Raw genomic sequence first — 22,874 nt, 5'->3', positions numbered from 1 at the left:
CTTCCTTTTGCAATATTGAGTTCAGAGATCTGAGACAGTGTGAAGTCCATAGATAAAGTTGGGAAGGGATTTTTAGTGAGAGTTCTTGGATCTAAGAGCAGGTCTGTGAGAGTTTTCCTGCATAAGTTCCCAGGTATACCACTCTTGTTATGAGGATATGAGAGCTGACTTCATGGAAGGGGTAGGGTGGTGAGATATTCTAACTATATATCCTGGCATGTAATAAAAAAGCAGGTTATTGTCTTCAGCATGTGACAGGGTAGATTCTGCCACACAAAGGATGTGGTACCGTAGACAGATGATCCTTTTACTTTGAGGTCTTCTGAAAGCTAGGCAGCCTGTACCAAAGTATTTCTAGAATAGGGGAATATGAAGATAATCTTTGATTTTTCCTGTGGGCCCCCAGAGAAAACTGGCTTCTAGCTGTTGTCTGAGAAGTTCAAGGTTTCCTTGTTAACCTCTTACTCTGTCTGCTTATAAAAATGTTTTTTCCTGCAGGAAAATCTGCCCTTCACTGGGCAGCTGCTGTGAATAATGTGGAGGCAACCCTTTTGCTGTTGAAAAATGGGGCCAACCGAGACATGCAGGACAACAAGGTACAGTCTGGGCTCTGAGCTAGGGGGCAGGTACAGCAGTGCCTCGGATTATGTATGAGACCATTCCTTTTCTCCTGTAGCTGCTCTGTAATAAGGATAGACAAAGATGGAAGCAGATTGGGCAGGAAATGGGTCCAGAGTGCCTGAGTGCTTGCATTGGGCTTATCCAGTGAAATGTCAGAGTTGACCCTTAGGCTGCTCACTGTGCACCAGGCTGTCCCTTTGATAACTTTGGTGTAAACTTTTCTGCCTTTCTTTGACATTTCCCTTTTTCCTGGTCTTTGTTCTGTTCGCACACACTTCCTTCCTTTTCACTTGTTTGTTCTTCTTTGTTTTCCTGATGCTCCGCGTCCTCCAGCCCTGCCCCGTTCTTGGGCTCCATGATGTTTTCCTGCTTCCTCTGACTTCCGTGTCATGCTTCCCTCTGTTGCTCACCTTATCTTCTCTTGCTCATTTCCTCTTTTCCATTATTTTGTTCTTTGTCTCAGATGTTTCGTCTTTCTTTCTTTCACTTTCCCTTATTTTTCTCTACGTGCTTTAGGTTCTTCCCCTCATACCTTTATTTCTGTTACTCCTTTTAGAACCCTATTTTGATAAGCTCAGTGCTCTTGCAGGTGAATTTATGGCTCAGGGACATGCTTTATTTCACACTTCCCCATTAAGAAAACATAGCCCTCAGTAGGGCAAAGCTGGATCTTGGGGAGAAGTAAAATAATTTTTCTTTATGTATAAATTACAGATAGCCATTCAGTACATAGGTAGGTGCACACTTTTTATCTGTGGTATTAAAATTTCATGTGGGAAGGCAGTTAGGAAAAAATGTCTAAAGGAGTGATAACAAAAAGATTGAGAAACATGGCTGTATTCTCAGGAGTGTTATTAAAATGCACTCTGCATGGGCTTTTTCTTTCTTTTTTTCTGTAGGAGGAGACACCCCTGTTTCTTGCTGCCCGGGAGGGGAGCTATGAAGCAGCCAAGATCCTGTTAGACCATTTTGCCAATCGGGACATCACAGACCACATGGATCGTCTTCCTCGGGACGTGGCCCGGGACCGCATGCACCATGACATCGTGCGCCTGCTGGACGAGTACAACGTGACGCCCAGCCCCCCCGGCACAGTGCTGACTTCTGCACTCTCACCCGTCATTTGTGGGCCCAACAGATCTTTTCTCAGTCTGAAGCATACCCCAATGGGCAAGAAGTCTAGACGGCCTAACACCAAGAGTGCCGTGCCCACTAGCCTCCCTAACCTTGCCAAGGAGGCCAAGGATGCCAAGGGGAACAGGAGGAAGAAGTCTCTGAGTGACAAGGGCCAGCTCTCCGAGAGCTCAGTGACTCTGTCCCCCGTCGATTCCCTAGAGTCTCCACACACATATGTTTCTGACACCACCTCCTCCCCAATGATCACATCCCCTGGAATCTTACAGGCCTCACCCACCCCCATGCTGGCCACTGCCGCCCCCACTGGCCCCGTCCATGCACAGCATGCACTGTCTTTCTCTAACCTTCATGAGATGCAGCCCTTGGCTCATGGGGCCAATACCGTGCTTCCCTCGGTGAGCCAGCTGCTGTCCCACCACCACATTGTGCCCCCAGGCAGCAGCACCGCAGGGAGCGTGGGTAGGCTACATCCAGTCCCTGTCCCGGCCGACTGGATGAACCGTGTGGAGGTGAATGAGAGCCAGTACAACGAGATGTTCGGTATGGTCCTGGCTCCAGCTGAGGGCACCCACCCTGGCATAGCTCCCCAGAGCAGGCCGCCCGAAGGGAAGCATTTAACCACCCCCCGAGAGCCCTTGCCCCCCATTGTGACTTTCCAGCTAATCCCCAAGGGCAGCATTGCCCAACCAACTGGGGCTGCCCAGCCTCCGTCCAACTGCCCTCCAGCCGTTGCAGGTACCCTGCCCACCATGTATCAGATTCCAGAAATGGCTCGCTTGCCCAGTATGGCTTTTCCCACTGCCATGATGCCCCAGCAGGATGGGCAGGTTGCTCAGACCATTCTCCCAGCCTATCACCCCTTCCCGGCCTCCGTGGGCAAGTATCCCACACCCCCATCACAGCATAGCTATGCTTCCTCCAATGCTGCTGAGAGAACACCCAGTCACAGTGGTCACCTCCAGGGTGAGCATCCCTACCTGACACCGTCCCCAGAGTCTCCTGACCAGTGGTCAAGTTCATCACCCCACTCTGCTTCTGACTGGTCAGATGTGACCACCAGCCCCACTCCTGGGGGTGCTGGAGGAGGTCAGCGGGGACCTGGGACACACATGTCTGAGCCACCACGCAGCAACATGCAGGTCTATGCGTGAAAGAATCTGCCTCCAGCCTAGACACAGAACTCCTCTTGTAAATGCTGCTGAGGAACAAATGAAGGTCATCCGGGAAAGAAATGAAGAAATCTCTGGAACCAGCTTCTGGAGGCAGGAGAGAGGAGGGGCTCTTTTCTTGTAGATAACCCGAAGAAGCGAGTTAATTAGCTTCACTGAGCATCTGTGGGGTTTGGGGAACATGGAAGGGACAAGGCTTCTTGTAGTCTCTTGCCCATCAAGTCCCCAAGTTCACGGAACTGCAAGATGAATGCAAGACTTGGGACCACATTTCCTCTCTTCAATACAGAGAACAAGATGGATGCCTGTTGTAGACATTCTTACAGCCTGGAGTACATTTTTCAGCCTTGGGGCTTCTGCCATATCTATGAGAAGATTCTGCAATAGACTCCTCCTGGGAGTTGTGCCCTGGAATTCTGCCAGATGTGACCTGTCTCCTGTTCTCATCCTTGGAAAATTCTTTTGACTTCATTTGGTGCTTTAATTGTGCACCTCTCTGTGGCTGGAACCCCACCTGCCTGTTCCAGGGCAGAACCTTTGTGCTTTGAATCATGCCTGCGCTGGAGGCACTTGCAGCCTCCCTTTTCTCTCCTGTTTTCCCAGTGTCCCTAGGAGCCTCACAGGGTTTACCTTTATGGTCTCAGCAGAAACCTTTCAAGTATGTTTCTTTAGAAAATGGACATAGTCCTTTCTCCTACATATCATTCCTAAAAGAAGAAGGGGAGCAAAATATTCTCCTTTGAACCCGTTTAGGGGACCAGAACCCCCTTCAAGAAGCTGCGCCTAAATTCTCTTGCCTACATGCTGGGTTCCTACAAACCTTGCCAGGAAGAAGAGTAAGGATCTTCTTTTTTTCCGTGTGTCCGCCTAGTAAGTGTGAAGGTTTATCCTTGGCAGTGTAGCTAATGTGACCCCTTTAAAAAAACAAAACCCAGACAGACCAAGGTTTGGAATGTTGGAATGACCAAGAGAGCCAAGAGATAAGCTAACTCAGGCGAGAAGCGATGACCCGCTAACCAGTCCCTGCCAGGCACTCTGTTGACTGCAGCATAAACACGTTTGTTACACGCGTTAGAACACTTGGCCTGCTTCACTCACACATCCAGCAGGTGGAGACTGTTGTAGTTGTTGAGCCTTTAAACGACATTCCCTTGCCATTTAGAAGCGAACTTTCGTCTGCTCAAGGGCCTCCTCCCCAACCCCCGTGACAGTCGTCTTCCCCTGGTCAGGTGGTCACAGTCTCCACTTCCTGACATTCCTTCTGATCCCAGGCCCCTTCACCTGTCTTCCTGCCACACTTTGTGGTCTGATTACTGGTGCACCCAGTAGGTCCTCACAGAACACCTGCATTTTCTGTGTTCAAGTGTGGGAACTAGAATGCTGGCCTAGTTTCTGTGGCCAAAGCCAGTCTTACAAGAAGGTTGGAAAGGGAGGAATTATGAGGTAGCCTTTGCTATCTTTTGCTCCCAGTTCCTTCTCTTTCAGGCAGTCATGAGATTCCCCATTAGGCAACTAACATAGACACTTACCAGGGATATTTTCCTCTCATAGAGTCACTTTCTAGATGATAATGGACAAGAATGGACTTACTGTCTTGTCATCTTCATGTTCAGAGTGTGATTGCATCTCACCCAAGTCTGCGTCCTGTATTTGTGGTCTTGGCGACTTTTTTGACCTTCTGTCAAGGACATGCATTCTATCCAACACTAGAAAGAGGAGAAAAGTCGTTTTCTTCATCTTCTCCCTGGGTTAGCTAACAGCTGGTTCTGTCTTCACGCTGTCACTTTTGCCCGGTGCTATGATATCACGACAACGGAAAACGAGTTCTTCTGGGAGCATCTTGCAGATATTAATATGTGGTCTGCCCACTCTCTGTTGGCTTCAGTGATAGTTTTCCTTACTGCCTTGCCTGAGAGTGTTCATCATTTCTTCCCATTTACCAGATTTATCTGTGGCTTCATGTGGAAACCCTATGTGTCTGTTAGCATGGAAGTCTACAAAGAGTTTTTCTAGTCCTGCCCAAGTTCACTGAACTAAAAATACAATTCATTTTCCCCTGATACAAGCAGATTATTTTTTCATTCTGTATTTTATTCTCTCATGTGGCAACTCTACCAACCTCTTTCATAGTGTGAAGCATTTTCTCATTCTGAATGGTGACTCTTTATCCTTGGACCTATTCGTTGATTCACAGATGGGGAGGACCCATCTCCATGGACCACTGTGGACCTCACCACATCTACACGTCTCTGTCATCCCATTCCGGCCCCTCTTCTTCAGAGTGTCAGCTCTGATCCAGCAGCTTGATCCCTTATAGCCTCCTCCGTCTGTAAGCACACTGTGGGCCTAACTTGCTTGCTCCTCTTTGGGATCCTTTGGGTTTTGCAGAAATAAATATGAAAGCTGCCATTACAAACAACAGGCTTCAGTGATAAGGAAGAAGACACTGCCTTTCAAGCATTTATCAATCACTTAGATTGTTAAGAACCTGTGGGTTGTATTGAGTAAAAGAGAAAATAAGATGAATCACTTTCTCAACTGGGTTCTGAAGTGGAGACTTAAGTTTGTATGGGAAATATCTTTTATAACAGGTCTATGTCACCCTCTTTGCCCCTCACATTCTTGTTTTATCTTTATAAATTCTTCCTTTGAGTCATGTTCTGTCTGCCTTTGGGGATATATTTTTATTTGTTTGTTTCTTTTGTATTAAGTATCATTTTCTGATTTACATGTTGGTGAGGGAGGGAGAGGTTTGAGGGAAAGAGAGTGAGAGTTAAAAGATTTTATGTAAGCAATCAGCTATGATGCACAAGTCCATTCTCTCATCATTATTAAGGTTGCTAGTTCATAATTCTTGCATAAAAGAGAACCAAAGGTGTAATATTCCATTGGCAAGTGCTTTGGGGATTTTGGCCTTAACTAATATACTGAATGTACAATGACTGAGAGGACAAGTTTATATGCCCAGAGGCTCCCACTCGTAACTTTGGTACTGTGGCTTCTTACTTGTGTACATTTCTCTTAAAAGTGATATGATATCTGTTTGTATGAGAAACCCAATAACCAATAAAATGACTGCATATTCCTAACTATACATGGTAAGGAAAATGCACAATTTGTTTTTAACTTTCAAAGTTTCATTCTAAAAGTAGTTATGACAAAATTTATATGGAAGCATTTTTATCACAAAATAAAAAAGTTACATGTCAAGCTCAATAGACATTGCAGTTTTTATTTTCCATTCTTCATCCCTACTTTACAATGATTTAACTCACGATGTCATAATTTGCTGAGAGAGAAAACATATTCTTTTCTTTCTGAATCCCATATAGCCTAGCACTAGTCTTTTTTCCTTTCTCCAAGTAGTAGTAGTTCAGTCACTCAGTTGTGTCTGACTGTTTGTAACCCATAGACTGCAGCACACCAGGCCTCCCTGTCCATCACCAACTCCCAGAGCTTGCTCAAACTAATGTCCATTGAGCCAGTAACACCATCCCACCATCCCATCCTCTATTGTCCCCTTCTCCTCCTGTCTTCAGTCTTTCCCAGCATCAGAGACTTTTCTAATGAGTCAGTTCTTTGCATCAGGTGGCCAAAGGATTGGAGTTTTGGCTTCAGCATCAGTCCTTCCAATGAATATTCAGGGCTCATTTCCTTTAGGATTGACTGGTTTGATCTCCTTGCAGTCCAAGGGACTCAGGAGACTTCTCTAATACCACGGTTCAAAAGCATCAATTCTTTAGCACTCAGCTTTCTTTATAGTCCCACTCTCACATCCATACATGACTACTGGAAAAACCATAGCTTTGACTAGATGTATCTTTGTCAGCAAAGTAATGTCTCTACTTTTTAATATGCTCTCTAAGTTGGTCGTAGCTTTTCTTCCAAGGAGCAAGCGTCTTTTAATTTCATGGCTGCAGTCACCATCTACAGTGATTTTGGAGCCCAAAAAATAAAGTCTGTGACTTTCCATTGTTTCCCCATCTATTTGCATGAAGTGATGGGACCTGATGCCATGATCTTCGTTTTTTGAATGCTGAATTTTAAGCCAACTTTTTCACTCTCCTCTTTCACCTTCATCAAGAGGCTCTTTAGTTCTTCACTTTCTGCCATAAAGGGCTTCCCTCATAACTCAGTTGGTAAAGAATCTGCCTGCAGTGCAGGAAACCCAATTCAATTCCTGGGTTGGAAAGATCTGCTGGAGAAGGGATAGACTACCCACTCCAGTATTTAAGGGCTTCCCTTGTGGCTCAGCTGGTAAAGAATCTGCCTGCAATCCGGGAGACGTGGGTTCGAGCCCTGGGTTGGGAAGATCCCCTGGAGAAGGGAAAGACTACCCACTCCAATATTCTGACCTGGAGAATCCCATGTATAGTCCATGGGTTCACAAAGAGTCAGACATGACTGAGCGACCTTCACTCATTCTTTCTCCAGGCAGAGAATAAATAAATGCTCTTGAGGAAAAGCCTCCTCAAGATTTAGCTTGATGCTGAATAGGAAGCATCACAAAACTAAGTTACTTTTCCAGGCATTAAGTGGACAGTGGCTCGGGAAGAAGTGCCTTCTAATGGAAGTGTAGAATATCTGCTAAAGCAAGAATTGAGATTTGGGATATAACTAATAAAACTGATTGTGCTGTTAACTAAACCATTAATTTCCAATGTTATTCATCTTTAAATTTTATATAGAGTTAACATATACAGCTATAAAGTATTTTGCATATATACTTCTATATATATATACACACATGTATACATACACACATTACCAAGTTCTTTCATACATTTACTTGTAAAGGCAACCAGTGAGGTGTTTGAACACAAATATTTGACATTGGTACTATATTTTAAACACAGTTGGTATCATATTGAGGTTATCCTGAGAGTGCTATAATTTTATATGAAATACGCTTGAGTCCTCATGATGGGTTTTGAAATGATGTAAAAGAAAAATGAGTTTGAGAACTAAGGAATGTCTTGCCCAAGTCTGGTTCTCTGCAGTCTGGCTTCTCAGAGCCTTTCAGATTCTGTGGCAATGAAAATTTGCTCCATGAAGCTGTACTGAGTGGGTCTGGGCTGTGCATCATATCCTGTTCCTGCAGCTGGAAGTATAGAAACCTAGTGCTTGATCATGCAGCGACTATCCAGGGCTTTCCTGGGCATGAAATGCAAGAAGAGAGAGCAGGGCTGGAAATCGTGGGCTGCTTTATCACACAGCTGGACTAACAGACTTGGACCCCAGGCCATGGTCACACCAGAGGAGGGACTGGGCTGCCCTGTCACGTAGCTAAAAGGCCTCACAGCTAAAGGAGGGGCGGGGCATTCTTTTCCCAGAACGTCATAATTGAACAGTCATCTTTAATGTCTGCACACTTTCCATGATGTGATGGGCACTAGGCAATCTACAAGCCTGTTACTGCTTCTGCTTCCAAGTTCTCCCAATAAACACTTTCTCAGGCATGCTGCGTGGTGGTTGGGTAATTCACCTCATTTGGGTGACAGTATTTTTCTCTTTTTTTAGGCCGAGCCACATAGCTTGCAGAATCTTAGTTCCCTGGCCAGGAGTCGAATCCGGGCTAGCGCCAACGAAAATGCAGAGTCCTAACCCCTGGACTGCCAGGGAATTCCCTGGTGACAGTATTTTTTAAGTGAAATATGAATCAAGTGCTTGCAAAAGTCCTAAAGAGAGATGGTACATGTGAAGTGTGTGTGTGTGTGTGTGTGTGCGTGCACAAGCATGTGTGGTTGTGTGTATTTGTAGCTGTGTGAATGAGTGTGAAACAGAATGAATATAACTTTTCCTTCTTTTGAAATGGACCTTGACAAAACACATTTGAAACATTTGCACCAGTCAGGTCCCAACTGCAAAGTGTGGGCAAACTTAATTGAAGGACGGCTTATTTACCAAAACTGATGTATGTAGGGTTTGGGGGAAGCCTAAGGGGTGGTGCAAAAAGTCCTGGTTATCATCAGCATCTATTACCACTCCCAGGTCCAAAGCAGGAGAACGCTGGGAGAGGTTACTGAAAACTGGAAGGAAAGAGTCCTATAGAGTTAACTCAAGGAAAGCTGTGACTTCTGTCAGGCACCATGAGCCCCAGAACCCCTCACTACAAGGAAGCCAAGAAATGAACACCCTGGTCTCATTCCCCACCCTGGACTTCCTATTTGCTGAATCCATGTGGAAGTCTGAACATACAGGAGTTTGTTGGAATTGAACTGTTGATACAGGTCAGCTTCCTGGAGTAGAGATCTTGGTGGAGAAAGATCTCTTAATTCAAGAAGGGCTTAATTCAAGAAGAAAGGAAGAAAGGAGAAAGGTAGAGAGTGGATCTGGAAGGTGAAAACACAACAGTATCCAAAAATTTTCCTTCCAGTGATTACATTTTTTATAAGAACATACAATGGCAAATTACTCAGCCTTTAAAAATGAAACAATGCCATCTGCAACAACATGCATGGACCTAGAGATTGTCACACTGAGTGAAGTCAGAGAAGGAGAACTGTTGCCTGACATCTTTTATATGTGGAATCTAAAATGAAATGATACAAATGAATTTGGTTACAAAACAGAAACAGACTCAGAGAATGAATTTATGGTTGCTGGGGAGAAGGATGGGAGGGAAGTGTTAGGGTGTTCGGGATGGTCCTATACACACTGCTATACTTAAAATGGGTAACCAACAAGGACCTACTGTATAGTACAAGGAACTCCACTGAATGTCATGTGACAGCCTGGATGGAAGGGGAATTTGGCGAGAATGAATACATGTGTCTGTATGGCTGAATCCCTTCGCTGTTCACCTGAAACTATCACATTGTTAATTGGCTATGTATGTTAGTTGCTCAGTCATGTCTAACTCTTTGTGACCCCTTGGACTGTAGCTCACCACGCACCTCTGTCCATGGGATTCTCCAGGCAAGAATACTGGAGTGGGTTGCCATTTCCTTCTCCAGTGGATCTTCCCAACCCAGGTCTCCCCCAATACAAAATAAAAAGTTAGAAGAAGAATATACATATATTGCTCACGTGGAAGCTGACTTCCTGTTAATTGAATTAATTACCATGTTCCAATGATAACATCTCTAAAATACTTCTAGTGACAGCCTGCCATTGACATGTAAAGGCAAGAAACACAAAGTAAAAGAATCATGTATTGACAATCATGACTTAACTTCTTTTCCTGGTCAACTAGTGTGTTTCTTCACCACTTTGTCTTTGAGTACCCAAGCTGAACACAGTTAGGGTGGATAAATTATGGTGCTGTCACTCTATCGGAATACTACCGAGAAATGAAAAAGAACAACATCCAGCAATATGAAGAGCTGTCACTGACTTAATGTTGAACAAAATAAGCCAGACACTAAAAATACATTCTGTATGATTCCATAATGTAAGTCAGAAAAGCAAACAGCTCCTAAGGATCTGAATAGTGGGTACTTTGGAGGGACAGGGGTCTTGGCTGAGAAGATGGTAAGAAAAGTCTATTTTGGAGACTAGAAATACCTTGACTTTGCTGGCAATTTCATGAATGTATACATATATAATATTTTATGTAAAATTTACTTAAGATTAGTGAATTTTACTATGGTGAGTTATACTTTAGTAAAATGTATCTACTGACAGAAATGCATAAACACCTAATATAAATATTATAATATATAACTATATATGAGTTTACATTACAAAATTATAAAACATTACTATTTTCTATTTTACTGTATATGCCTATATTTCCTCACTAATTCCATTTGCTTCCCTTTCTTCCTCTCTTCTTCCTTTTTCAGTTACTCAGTTCAGTTCAGTTCAGTTCAGTTGCTCAGTCGTGTCCAACTCTTTGCGACTCCACGAATTGCAGCACGCCAGGCCTCCCTGTCCATCACCAACTCCCAGAGTTCACTCAGACTTACATCCATTGAGTCAGTGATGCCATCCAGCCATCTCATCTTCTGTCATCCCCTTCTCCTCCTGCCCCCAATCCCTCCCAGCATCAGAGTCTTTTCCAATGAGTCAACTCTTCGCATGAGGTGGCCAAAGTACTGGAGTTTCAGCTTTAGCATCATTCGTTCCAAAGAAATCCCAGGGCTGATCTCCTTCAGAATGGACTGGTTGGATCTCCTTGCAGTCCAAGGGACTCTCAAGAGTCTTCTCCAATACCACAGTTCAAAAGCATCAATTCTTCGGCGCTCAGCTTTCTTCACAGTCCAACTCTCACATCCATACATGACCACAGGAAAACCGTACACACGTGTTACCCCCTGGTAAACATATGTTTGTTTTCTACATCTCTATTTCTGTTTATAGATGTTTATATTTTTATAATCTTTATAAACTTTTTTATATTCCACATATAAGTGATATCATAAGATACTTGTCTTTCTCTGTATGACTTACTTCACTTAGTATGATAATCTCTAAGTCCATCCATGTTGCTTCAAACGGCATTATTTCATTCTTTTTTATGGCTCAGTAATATTTCAGCATATATATGTACCACATCTTCACCTGTTCCTCTGTTGATGGACACTTAGCGGAATGCAACCAAAGTTTTTAACTAGAAAAACTCTTGTCTAAATATTTATACCACAGCAGAAAGGTTGAATCAATAACCTAAGCATACTGTATTGAAATATTGTTAACTTACAATGTTGTGTTAGTTTCAGGTATACAGCAAAGTGATTCATATTTATACATACTCTTATAAGATATTGAAAATAGTCCCCTGTGCTATATAGTATGTCCTTGTTGGGCTTCCCAGGTGGCACAAGTGGTATAGAATCCTCCTTCCAATGCAGGAGATGCAAGAGATGTGGGTTCTATCCCTAGGTCAGAAAGATCCCCTGGGGAGGGCATGGCAACCCACTCCAGTATTCTTGCCTGGAGAATCCCATGGACAGAAAATCTATCGGGCTACAGTCCGTTGGGTCACAGAGTCAGACACGACTGAAGTGACTGAGCACACACACAATGTGTTTATGTTAATCCTACACTCCTTCCCCACCCATCTATCCTCCTGGTAACCTTAAGTTCATTTTCTGTGTCTGTGAGTTTTGTAAATAAGCTAATTTGTGTTATTTTTTTTAGAGTTCACATATAACCACATCATATTTATCTTTCCCTGTCTGGCTTACTTCACTCAGTAGTATGATAATCTCTAGGTCCACCCATGATGCGACAAATGGTCTTATTTCATTCTTCTTTATGATTAATATTCCATGAGGTCTATCTATCTATATATATCACATCTTCTTCATCTGTTCATCTGTCAATGGACAGTTAGATTGCCTCCATGTCTTGGCTATGATAAATAATGCTATGAACATTGGGGTACATGTATCTTTTAGAGTTTTCTCCAGATATATACCCAAGAGTGGGACTGCAGGATCATATGGTAACTCTATCTTTTGTTTTTTAAGGAATCTCCACACTATTCTCCATAGTGGCTGTACCAATTTACATTCCCACCAACAGTTCAGGAGGGTTCCCTTTTCCCCACACCCTCTCCAGTATTTATTATTTGCAGACTTTTAAATTATGACCATTCTGACTGGGGTGAAATGTTCTGATTATCATTTCTCTACTAACTAGCAATATTGAACATCTTTACATGTGTCTGCTGGCCTGTAGAGAAATTTCTTATTAGGACTTCTGCCCACTTTTTGATTCAGTTTTTTTTTATATTAAGCTGTATGAGCTGTTTGTATATTTTGAAAATTAATCCCTTGTCTATAGGGTCATTTGCAAATGCTTTGCTCCATTCCATAGACTGTCTTTTCATTTTGTTGATGGTTTCTTTGTTGTGCAAAAGGTTTTATGGGATCCCATTTGTTTATTTTAGTTTTTATTTCCATTACTCCAGGAGATGGATCCAAAAAAATAATTGTTGTGATTTATATCAAAGTGTTCTGCCTATGTTTTTCTCTAGGAGTTTTATAGTAGCCTCTATTATATTTAGGTCTTTAATCCATTTTGAGTTTATTGTCATATATGGTGTTAGAGAATGTTCTAATTTAGAGAATGTTCTAATTTTCTTGTTTTACATGTAGCTGTCCAGTTTTCCCATCACCATTATTTAAGAGAGTGTCATTTCTCCACTGAACTTTCTTGCCTCATTTGTCATAGATTAACTGACCATAAGTGCATGGGTTTATTTCTGAAGTCAGGGTGTGTGATCACTCCAAACCTATTCTTTCTCAAGATTGTTTTGGCATAGCATTTTGTTTAAGAAACTAGACAAACAACCACAGACTAAATCTAAGAAAATACGAGGTAAAAAAAAAATCAATGCAAGCAGAAATTAATGAAATAACGAAAAGAAAGTAGTAAAGATGTTTAAATAAAATTATAAGAAAGCACAACTAACAAGCATGAGGGAAATAAAAGTAGAATCTTTTGGCAGATACAGTAGATAAACATGAATACAAACAAACTTATTCTAGTATGTTTTGAAATAATTAGTCCCGGATGCTATAACAATAACCTGAACTTTAAGAGAACAGGCAGTGCCATCATAAACCTTCCATATAATTAAAAATCACTCCTCAACTCAATATATGCATCTATTGTGACTCTGATAGAAAAACCCTACAAGGATAGTACAAGTGAGGAAAATTATAGATCTAACTAACCTAGAAACATAGAGACAAAAATTGTAAATCAATTATTAACAAACTGAAACTAGCAACAAATTCACAATGATGAATATAAGCCCACTATGACTAAATTTTTCCTCAGGAAAGAAAGGATGGTTAACACTTAGTAAATCCATTGCTAGGTGTCACCACCACCTTAGGAAGACTCGTACAATCATTTCAGTAGAATTAACAAAGTATTTGGTAAAACTGAATCTTCATGATAAAAATTATGAACTATAACAGCGAATTAGAAACCAAGATAGAATAAACGAAGAAACAGAGACAGAGACCTAAAACTAATAAAGTGTCTACATTATATAGAAAACATAATACTTGATGATAAACATAAAAATGTATTTTCTTTAAAGTATAATACAGATGCCAGCTCTCATATGGTCTCAACCTCAAGTTAATCTGGAAATCCTATTCTATCAAGGAAAGAAAAACAACACTATTATTGCTTATAGACCACCTGATTATATGCATAGAATGTCCAAAGTGAAAGTGAAAGTCACTCAGTTGAGTCCAACTCTTTGCCACCCCATGGACTATATAGTCCATGGAATTCTTTAGGCTGGAATACTACAGTGGGTAGCCTTTCCCTTCTCCAGGGGATCTTCCCAACCCAGGGATCAAACCCAGGTCTCCTGCACTGCAGGTGGATTCTTTACCAGCTGAGCCACAAGGGAAGCCAAAAATGTCCAAAGGCTAATATAAATTTTTAGAGCTTGTTGCCATTTAAAAACCAAGAAAGCTTTTTAAAGAAATCAGAACATTTTCTGTTGGTGATTAGCTGAATTCAACCAGATGGTGAAGGAAATTACATGTATTCTAGCCATAGTGTTCAGGAATCTATCTACCCAAGTCAGCTGAGGAAAAACTGGGTAATTGAGTCTATGGGTTAGAAGACCTCTGTGGATCAGATGGAGAACATTGATTGGGGAAAATGGGTTTGGCTCTTTCATTTGTACCTCAGGAAGAATCATCCTTGAAGAGTGCCATCCTCACACCTGGTCCCAGCCTCAAATATCTGGGTGAGAGCAAATAGAGCTTTAATTTGAATTCTGTAATCTTGTCTTTGCTGACTTGTTCAGTCACTAAGTCTTGTCCAACTCTTTGTGACCTGATGGACTGTAGCCTGCCAGCTTCCTCTGTCCATGAAATTCTCCAGGAAAGAATACTGGAGTGGGTTGCTAGTCCCTTCTCCAGGGGATCTTCCTGACCCAGGGATTGAACCCACGTCTCCTGCATCACAGGCAGATTTTTTTTTTTTTTTACCATCTGAGCCACCAGGGAAGCCTGATATTCTTCAATCAATATTCTTTAAAGTTGTCTTTACATGTTAATAGCCAGTCTCTAGTCATTCCATTCTCTTGTTACAGTTAATAATTTTTTTATGTTACATTTTCCTGTTTCAATTATGGCAGAGTTTCTTTCTACTGATTGAACCCAGACTGACAGATTCAGATGGTAGCTTTTTATTTATGTACTTACTTATTCTTTTTGGCTGTGCTGGATCTTCACACTGTACACGGGCTTTCTCTAGCTGTGGTGAATGGGGATTGCTTTTCATTGCATTATGCAGTGCTTCTAATTGCTGCAGCTTCTCCTGTCTCAGAGCACAGACCCTAGGGTGCAGACTCAGTGTTGTAGTTTACCGGCTCTAGAGCATTTTGGGCTTCAGTAGTTGTGGGGCATGAATTTAGTAGCCCAATGGCTTGTGGAATCTTCCTGGAGTAGGGATGGAACCTGTGTCCTCTGTGTTGGCAGGTGGATTCTTCACCACTGGATCATCAGGGAAGTCCCAGAAGGTAACTTCTAAGAGAAATAAATGTTGCTCTTGTTGTGCTTCAGTTCAGTTCAGTCACTCAGTCGTGTCCAACTCTTTGTGACCCCATGAATTGCAGCACATCAGGCCTCCCTGTCCATCACCATCTCCCGGAATTCACCCAAACTCATGTCCATCGAATCAATGATGCCATCCAGCCATCTCATCCTCTGTCATCCCCTTCTCCTCCTGTCCCCAATCCCTCCCAGCATCAGGATCTTTTCCAATGAGTCAACTCTTTGCATGAGGTGGCCAAAGTATTGGAGTTTCAGCCTCAGCATCAGTCCTTCAATGAACACCCAGGACTGATCTCTTTTAGGATGGACTGGTTGGATCTCCTTGCAGTCCAAGGGACTCTCAAGAGTCTTCTCCAACACCACAGTTCAAAAGCATCAATTCTTCAGTGCTCAGCTTTCTTCACAGTCCAACTCTCACATCCATACATGACCACTGGAAAAACCATAGCCTTGACTAGATGGACTTTTGTTGGCAAAGTAATGTCTCTGCTTTTGAATATGCTATCTATGTTGGTCATAACTTTTCTTCCAAGGAGTAAGCATCTTTTAACTTCATGGCTGCAGTCACCATCTGCAGTGATTTTCGAGCCCCAAAAAATGAAGTTTTGACACTGTTGCCACTGTTTCCCCATCTATTTCCCATGAAGTGATGGGACCAGATGCTATGATCTTAGTTTTCTGAATGTTGAGCTTTAAGCCAACTTTTTCGCTCTCCTCTTTTACTTTCATCAAGAGGCTTTTGAGTTCCTCTTTCATTTTCTACCATAAGGATGGTGTCGTCTGCATATCTGAGGTTATTGAGATTTCTCCTGGCAATCTTAATTCCAGCTTGTGCTTCCTCCAGCCCAGCATTTTTCACGATGTACTCTGCATAGAAGTTAAATAAGCAGGGTGATAATATACAGCCTTGATGTACTCCTTTTCCTATTTGGAACCAGTCTGTTGTTCCATGTCCAGTTCTAACTGTTGCTTCCTGACCTGCATATAGGTTTCTCAAGAGGCAGGCCAGGTGGTCTGGTGTTCCCATCTCTTTCAGAATTTTCCACAGTTTATTAGTTTTATCCTAAATATGAATAATGTAGAAGCATTTTAAAACCCATATAATAACACTTACAATAATTATTAGCAAAGGGACATAAGGAATCTTAAGAGCCATCTCAAAAACTTGAAACTATTTTTTTGTTTGTTTTACCTTTTAGGAGAAAAGATAGGGAGGGACAGAATACATTGAGTTATAATTTTTTAATGGAAGTAAAAATACTTGTTGTTCAGTCACTCAGGCATGTCCAACTTTTGCAACCCCATGGACTGCAGCACGCGAGGCTTCCCTGTCCTTCTGGAGCTTGCTCAAAATCACATCCGTTGAGTTGGTGATGCCATCCAACCATCTTGTCCTCTGTGTCCCCTTCTCCTCCTGCCTTCAATCTTTCCTAGCATTAAGGTCTTTTCTAATGAGTCAGCTCTTCACATCAGGTGGCCAAATTATTGGAGCTTCAGCTTCAGCATCAGTCCTTCTGGTGAATATTCAAGGTTATTTCCTTTAGGATTGACTGGTTGGATTTCCTTGCAGTCCAAGGGACTCCCAAGAGTCTTCTCCAGCACCACAGTTCGAAGGCATCAATTCTTTGGTGCTCAGCCTTTTTTATTGTCCAGCTCTCATGTCCATACATGACTACTGGAGCAGTCCTGGGAGGCCCGGTGTGTTGGCATAAGTTCTTTTGAAGGACTGCCATTACCCCTACCATAGTTTGGCCTGAGGCTTGCACAAGTCTCTCATCCTCATCCATCAGAGAATGAAAACCACAATCAGAGAAAACTAACCAAACTGATCACATGGACCACAACCTTGCCTAACTCAATGAAACTATAAGCCATGTCATGCAGGGCTACCCAAGACAGATGCATCACGGTGGAGAGTTCTGACAAAACATGGTCCACTGGAGAAGGGAATGGCAAACCACTTCAGCATTCTTCCCTTGAGAACCCCATGAACAGTATGAAAAATACTAGCCATATGTGATCTATCAGCACTATCCCTTCAACAATATCTGTATGAATCTATGCTCACCTGTCAGCCTAAAGATTAATGATTGGTAAAGCATATTTAATTGTCTTGTCTTAAAAACAGATCAAAAATTTATGTTTTTTCACTTTTTCACTGTGTAATATGTTTAAAACTTTTTCACTGTGTAATATAAAATACACACAAGAGAGCTTGAAACAGTGCTGAAGAATTATATTACCAAAACCAGAGCTCCCTAAAAGCTGCATGAATCATACTCTTCCCTGGTCCTATTCTTCCTTGATTATAGCCCTTTCCCTTCAGCCTAGAAGTAACAACTCTCCTGACAGTTCTGCTCATAACATCCTTGATTTACTTTCATCAACTATGCATGTATCCCACACATAATGCTGACTTTTGACTTATATGCTCATTTGCGTTTTGTTTGTAATACTCATTCATGTTGTTGCATATAACCTAGATTCATTAGCTTCATTCCATCAGTCACCACTGATGAAAATTAGGCTTTTTTTCCATTTTGGGGAGTATTGCTACATCCATTAACATCCATTAACCTGAACATTTGTACACATTTTTGTAGGGCAGGAATGGAATTTCTGGACCATAGAGCATATTCTCAACTATGTAAGACAATGCCAAACTGGTATCTAGAGTGGTTTTATTGATTCATTGCTACTGAAGTGTAAGATAGTTCTTATCATTTTATATCCTCATCAAAGCTTCATATTACTAATTTCTTGAGTCACTACTAGACCTGATGGATGTAGCATCAGATAGCAGCCTTAATTTGCAGTACTCTATTTAATAAGGTGATTAAGAACCTTTCCATTTGTTTATTAGCTACCTGAATGTTCTCTTATGTGATGTGCCTATAGAAATCTTTTGCTCATTTTTCTATTAGATTGTCTATCTTTTTCTAATTGATTTTTAAAAAACCATGTATAATGCCCTTTATCAGTTTTAGGATTATTCAATATTTGTTCCAATAATAAGACAAAATTATAAAACCCCTAAGAGGAACTCAAAAGCCTCTTGATGAAAGTGAAAGAGGAGAGCGAAAAAGTTGGCTTAAAGCTCAACATTCAGAAAACTAAAACCATGGCATCTGGTCCCATCACTTCATGGGAAATAGATGGGAAACAGTGGAAACAGTGTCAAACTTTATTTTTTTGGGCTCGAAAATCACTGCAGATGGTGACTGCAGCCATGAAGTTAAAAGACGCTTACTCCTTGGAAGAAAAGTTATGACCAACCTAGACAGCATATTCAAAAGCAGAGACATTACTTTGCCAACAAAAGTCCATCTAGTCAAGGCTATGGTTTTCCAGTGGTCATGTATGGATGTGAGAGTTGGACTGTGAAGAAAGCTGAGCACTGAAGAATTGATGCTTTTGAACTGTGGTGTTGGAGAAGACTCTTGAGAGTCCCTTGGACTGCAAGGAGATCCAACCAGTCCATTCTAAAGGAGATCAGCCCTGGGTGTTCTTTGGAAGGAATGATGCTAAAGCTGAAACTCCAGTACTTTGGCCACCTCATGCAAAGAGTTGACTCATTGGAAAAGACTCTGAGGCTGGGAGGGATTGGGGCAGGAGGAAAAGGGGACGATAGAGGATGAGATGGCTGGATGGCATCACCGACTCAATGGACATGAATCTGAGTGAACTCCGGGAGATGGTGATGGACAGGGAGGCCTGGCGTGCTTCAATTCATGGGGTCACAAAGAGTTGGACATGACTGAGTGACTGAACTGAACTGAACTGGAAATACAGTATTGTACTCCATACAAAAAATCAGAGATGGACTAAAAGAATTTGTTAAAGCACATATTAGACAGACATTTTTACAATTATAGGATGAGGAAGGACAAAAGTATGGCATGAAACCCATAAGGTAGAAGACCTTTAAGTGTGGTAGATGAAACTGGAGCCTAACAGAGTGAAGTAAGTCAGAAAGAAAAACACCAATACTGTATATTAATACATATATTTGGAATTTAGAAAGATGGTAATGACGACCTTATATGTAAGACAACAAAAGAGACACAGATATAAAGAACAGACTTTTGGACTCTGTGGGGGAAGGTGAGGGTGGGATGATTTGAGAGAATAGCACTGAAACATGTATATTACCATATGTGAAACAGATAACCAATCCAAGTTCAAAGCATTAAACAGGGCACTGGTACAGCCCAGATGGATGGGATGGGGAGGGAGACGATGGGGGGTGTTCAAGATGTGGGGACACATGTACACCCACAGCTGATTCATGTCAGTGTATGGCAAAAACCACCACAATATTGTAATTAGCCTCCAATGAAAATAGATAAATAAATTTTTTTTAAAAGTTTTTACATGGGAGAAAAGGATAGCTACGTGTAGTGATGAATATTAGCTAGACTTAGGGTGATCATTTAGCAATATATAGATATAGTAGTCCTCCATTATTTACAGTTTCACTTCCCATAGATTCAGTTACCTGCAGTCAACTGCAGTCCAAAACTACTACAGTTTGTCCCTTGGTATCTATCCATGGGCAGTTGCTTCCAGGATCCACTACATACTCAAATCCTTGGATGCTCAAGTCTCTTAGTCTACTCTCTGGATCCTTGGTTCTGCATCTGTTGCACCAGTGGAGTCAATCACCACAAATCACGTAGTACTGCATTTATTTCAAAAATCTTGTATTAGTCAACAATTCAAAAACGTGTATTCAAGGGTCAACTCTAAAGGAAAATTCCCTTCACAGTGCCTACACCATTCATCTCACTTCATCTCACTGGGTCAATATTGCATCATCTCATATATTCATCTGAGTATAGGAGAGTAAGATATTTTGAGAGAGGAGAGAGAGAGAGGACCACATAGCTTTCATGTATTGTTGTAAGTGTATATTATAACAAGTATATTGTTGTAATTATTTATTTTAATATTACTTGTTTTGGTTAATCTTTTATTGTGCCTAATTCATGAATTAAAATCATAGGAGGAATGTATAGGAAAAAGCATAGTATATATATATATATATATATATGTATATGTATATACAAGGCTTGTTACCATCCGTGGTTTCAGGCATCCACTGCTGGTGTTGGGATCTGCCCCCCCACAAGTAAGTAGAAAGTATTGTTTAGAGAATCAGATTCTTTACCACTGAGTCACCTGGGAAACTCATCTTTTTCTAATGAGTATTAGAGAGTTGGGTATTAAATACTGCTAGAAAGTAGAAAATTGAGCCTTCTATAACTGTGCTAGCTAATATGGCAGCTAGTAGTAACGTTGGCTGGAGAAGGCAATGGCACCCCACTCTGGTACTCTTGCCTGGAAAATCCCATGGACAGAGGAGCCTGGTGGGCTGTAGTCCATAGGGTCGCTAAGAGTCAGACACGACTGAGTGTCTTCACTTTCAGGCATTGGAGAAGGAAATGGCAACCCATTCCAGTGTTCTTGCCTGGAGAATCCCAGGGACCGGGGAGCCTCGTGGGCTGCCGTCTATGGGGTCGCACAGAGTTGGACATGAACTAAAGCGACTTAGCAGTAACATTGGCTATTTAAATTAACCAAAATTAAAATAAGTTTGACAATCAGTTGCCCTGACACAAAAGTCACATTTAATAGGTCAATAACTGTAGAGGGTTAGTGACTACATATAAAGACTCCACCTAGGGCTTCCCAGGTAGCTCAGTGGTAAAAAAAAAAAAAAAAAAAAAAATCCACCTCCCTGTGCAAGAGACATGGGTTCAATCCCTGGGTTGGGAAGATCCCCTAGAGAAGGAAATGGCAACCCACTTCAGTATTCTTGCCTGAAGAGCCTGGCAGGCTACAGTCCATGGGGTCACAAAGAGTTAAATACAACTGAGGCTGCAACATTCACTCATTCACTCAAGGAGACAGAGAGGACCCAGGGAGAGGTCAGCTGGGATTGCAGCAGCCATTGTTGGTACTTGCTCAAACAGTATCATAAAAGCAGCCCTGACTTCTGACAGCAGCCCAGATGGTTCAATTCTAACTACAACATTGGTATCCCCAGGCCCAGGTTAAGGAATGCTCCAACTCTGTCCACTTCATGGCACAATGTTGCACTAATTTTGGGAAAGCCACAACAGAGGAAAAGACTCGACATTGAGTCGTGTCTGAGAAGAGTTGTAGACACCTGCAGACCACACATTAGGCCTCGGCAAGTGCACAGGCACATGAAAAGATGTTCAAGATTGCTAATTATTACAGAAACACAATTCAAAGCCATAAGACACCGCTTCACACCTATCAGGATATTATCAAAATGCCTACAGGCAACAAATGTTGGCAAAGATGTGGAGAAAAGGGAACATTTACACACTGTTGGTGGAAATGTAAATTGGTGCAAACACTATAGGAAACAGTGTAGAGGTTCCTCAATAAACTAAAAATAGAACGACTATATACTCAAGCAATTCCACTCCTGGGCATATGCCTGGGATAAATGAAAACACTAATTCCAAAAGAACACGGGCTCAGTGTTCATGGCTTCACTATTTACAATAGTCCAGACATGGAAGCAACTCAAGTGCCCACTAACAGATGGTTGGCTTATGAAGATGTGGGATATGTACATGCAATGGAGTGTTACTCACCTGTTAAAAGGAACGAAGTCTTGCCGTTTGCAGTGAGGTGGACAGATCAAGATAATATTATTCTGCGTGAAATAAGTCAGAGAAAGACAACACTGTATGCTATCATTTATATATGAAATCTAAAATATAATACAAATAAATATACATTTAAAATAGACTCATAGATATAGAAAACAAACTATTGTTTACCGAAGAGGAACGAGAAGGGAGAAGGGGGTAAATCAAGGGTAGAGATTCAGGGTTACAAACCACTATATATATAAAAGGAGATAAGCAACAAGTGTATATTGTACAACACATGGAATTATAGCTGTTATTTTAGCTGTGGACAACTATTTAGCTATTGTACAACACATGGAATTATAGCTGTTACTGTACAACACATGAAATTATAGCTGTAATAAATTTTAACAGAGTATATTGCATAAAAACACTGAATCACCATGCTGAATACCTGAAACTAATATAATATTGTAAATAAACTCTACTTTTCAATTAAAAATTTAAACTATATGAAGGAAAACAAGAAAATCCACAAATATGTGGAAATGAGACCATCCACTCTTTAAAAGCCAATAAGACAAAGAAAACATTATAAGAGAATTTGGAAAATATCTGCAGATAAATGAAAATGAAGCCACACAATCCCATCTCATGGGATGTAGCAAAAAGTGTATAAAGAGAAAAATTTATAAAAGTGAACACTTACATTAGAAAGAAAGCAAGATCTAAAATAAATAACTGTTTGCAACTTTTTAAGAAATCTCCACACTGTTCTCCATAGTGGTTGTACTAGTTTGCATTCCCACCAACAGTGTAGGAGGGTTCCCTTTTCT

At 41.4% G+C, this 22,874-nt stretch overlaps 1 protein-coding gene across 6 annotated transcripts in view; it reads left to right on the top strand.

Moving 5' to 3' along the window:
• Positions 1-6,143, top strand: part of NOTCH2 (notch receptor 2) — a 212,622-nt gene extending 206,479 nt beyond the window's left edge. For all 6 annotated transcript variants that reach the window (XM_060401816.1, XM_060401813.1, XM_004002392.6 and 3 more), the window contains 2 exons: positions 499-596; positions 1,521-6,143. In XM_060401816.1, coding sequence (XP_060257799.1) covers positions 499-596; positions 1,521-2,909 — 1,487 coding nt within the window. In that variant the 3' untranslated portion in view covers positions 2,910-6,143. The remainder of the gene's footprint in view (positions 1-498; positions 597-1,520) is intronic.
• Positions 6,144-22,874: the final 16,731 nt, after the last annotated feature.

This window comes from Ovis aries, chromosome 1 (assembly GCF_016772045.2).
Source record: "Ovis aries strain OAR_USU_Benz2616 breed Rambouillet chromosome 1, ARS-UI_Ramb_v3.0, whole genome shotgun sequence".
Taxonomy (NCBI): domain Eukaryota; kingdom Metazoa; phylum Chordata; class Mammalia; order Artiodactyla; family Bovidae; genus Ovis; species Ovis aries.
Note: the sequence above shows the minus strand (reverse complement) of the source record. Positions and strands in the feature narration are given on the sequence as shown.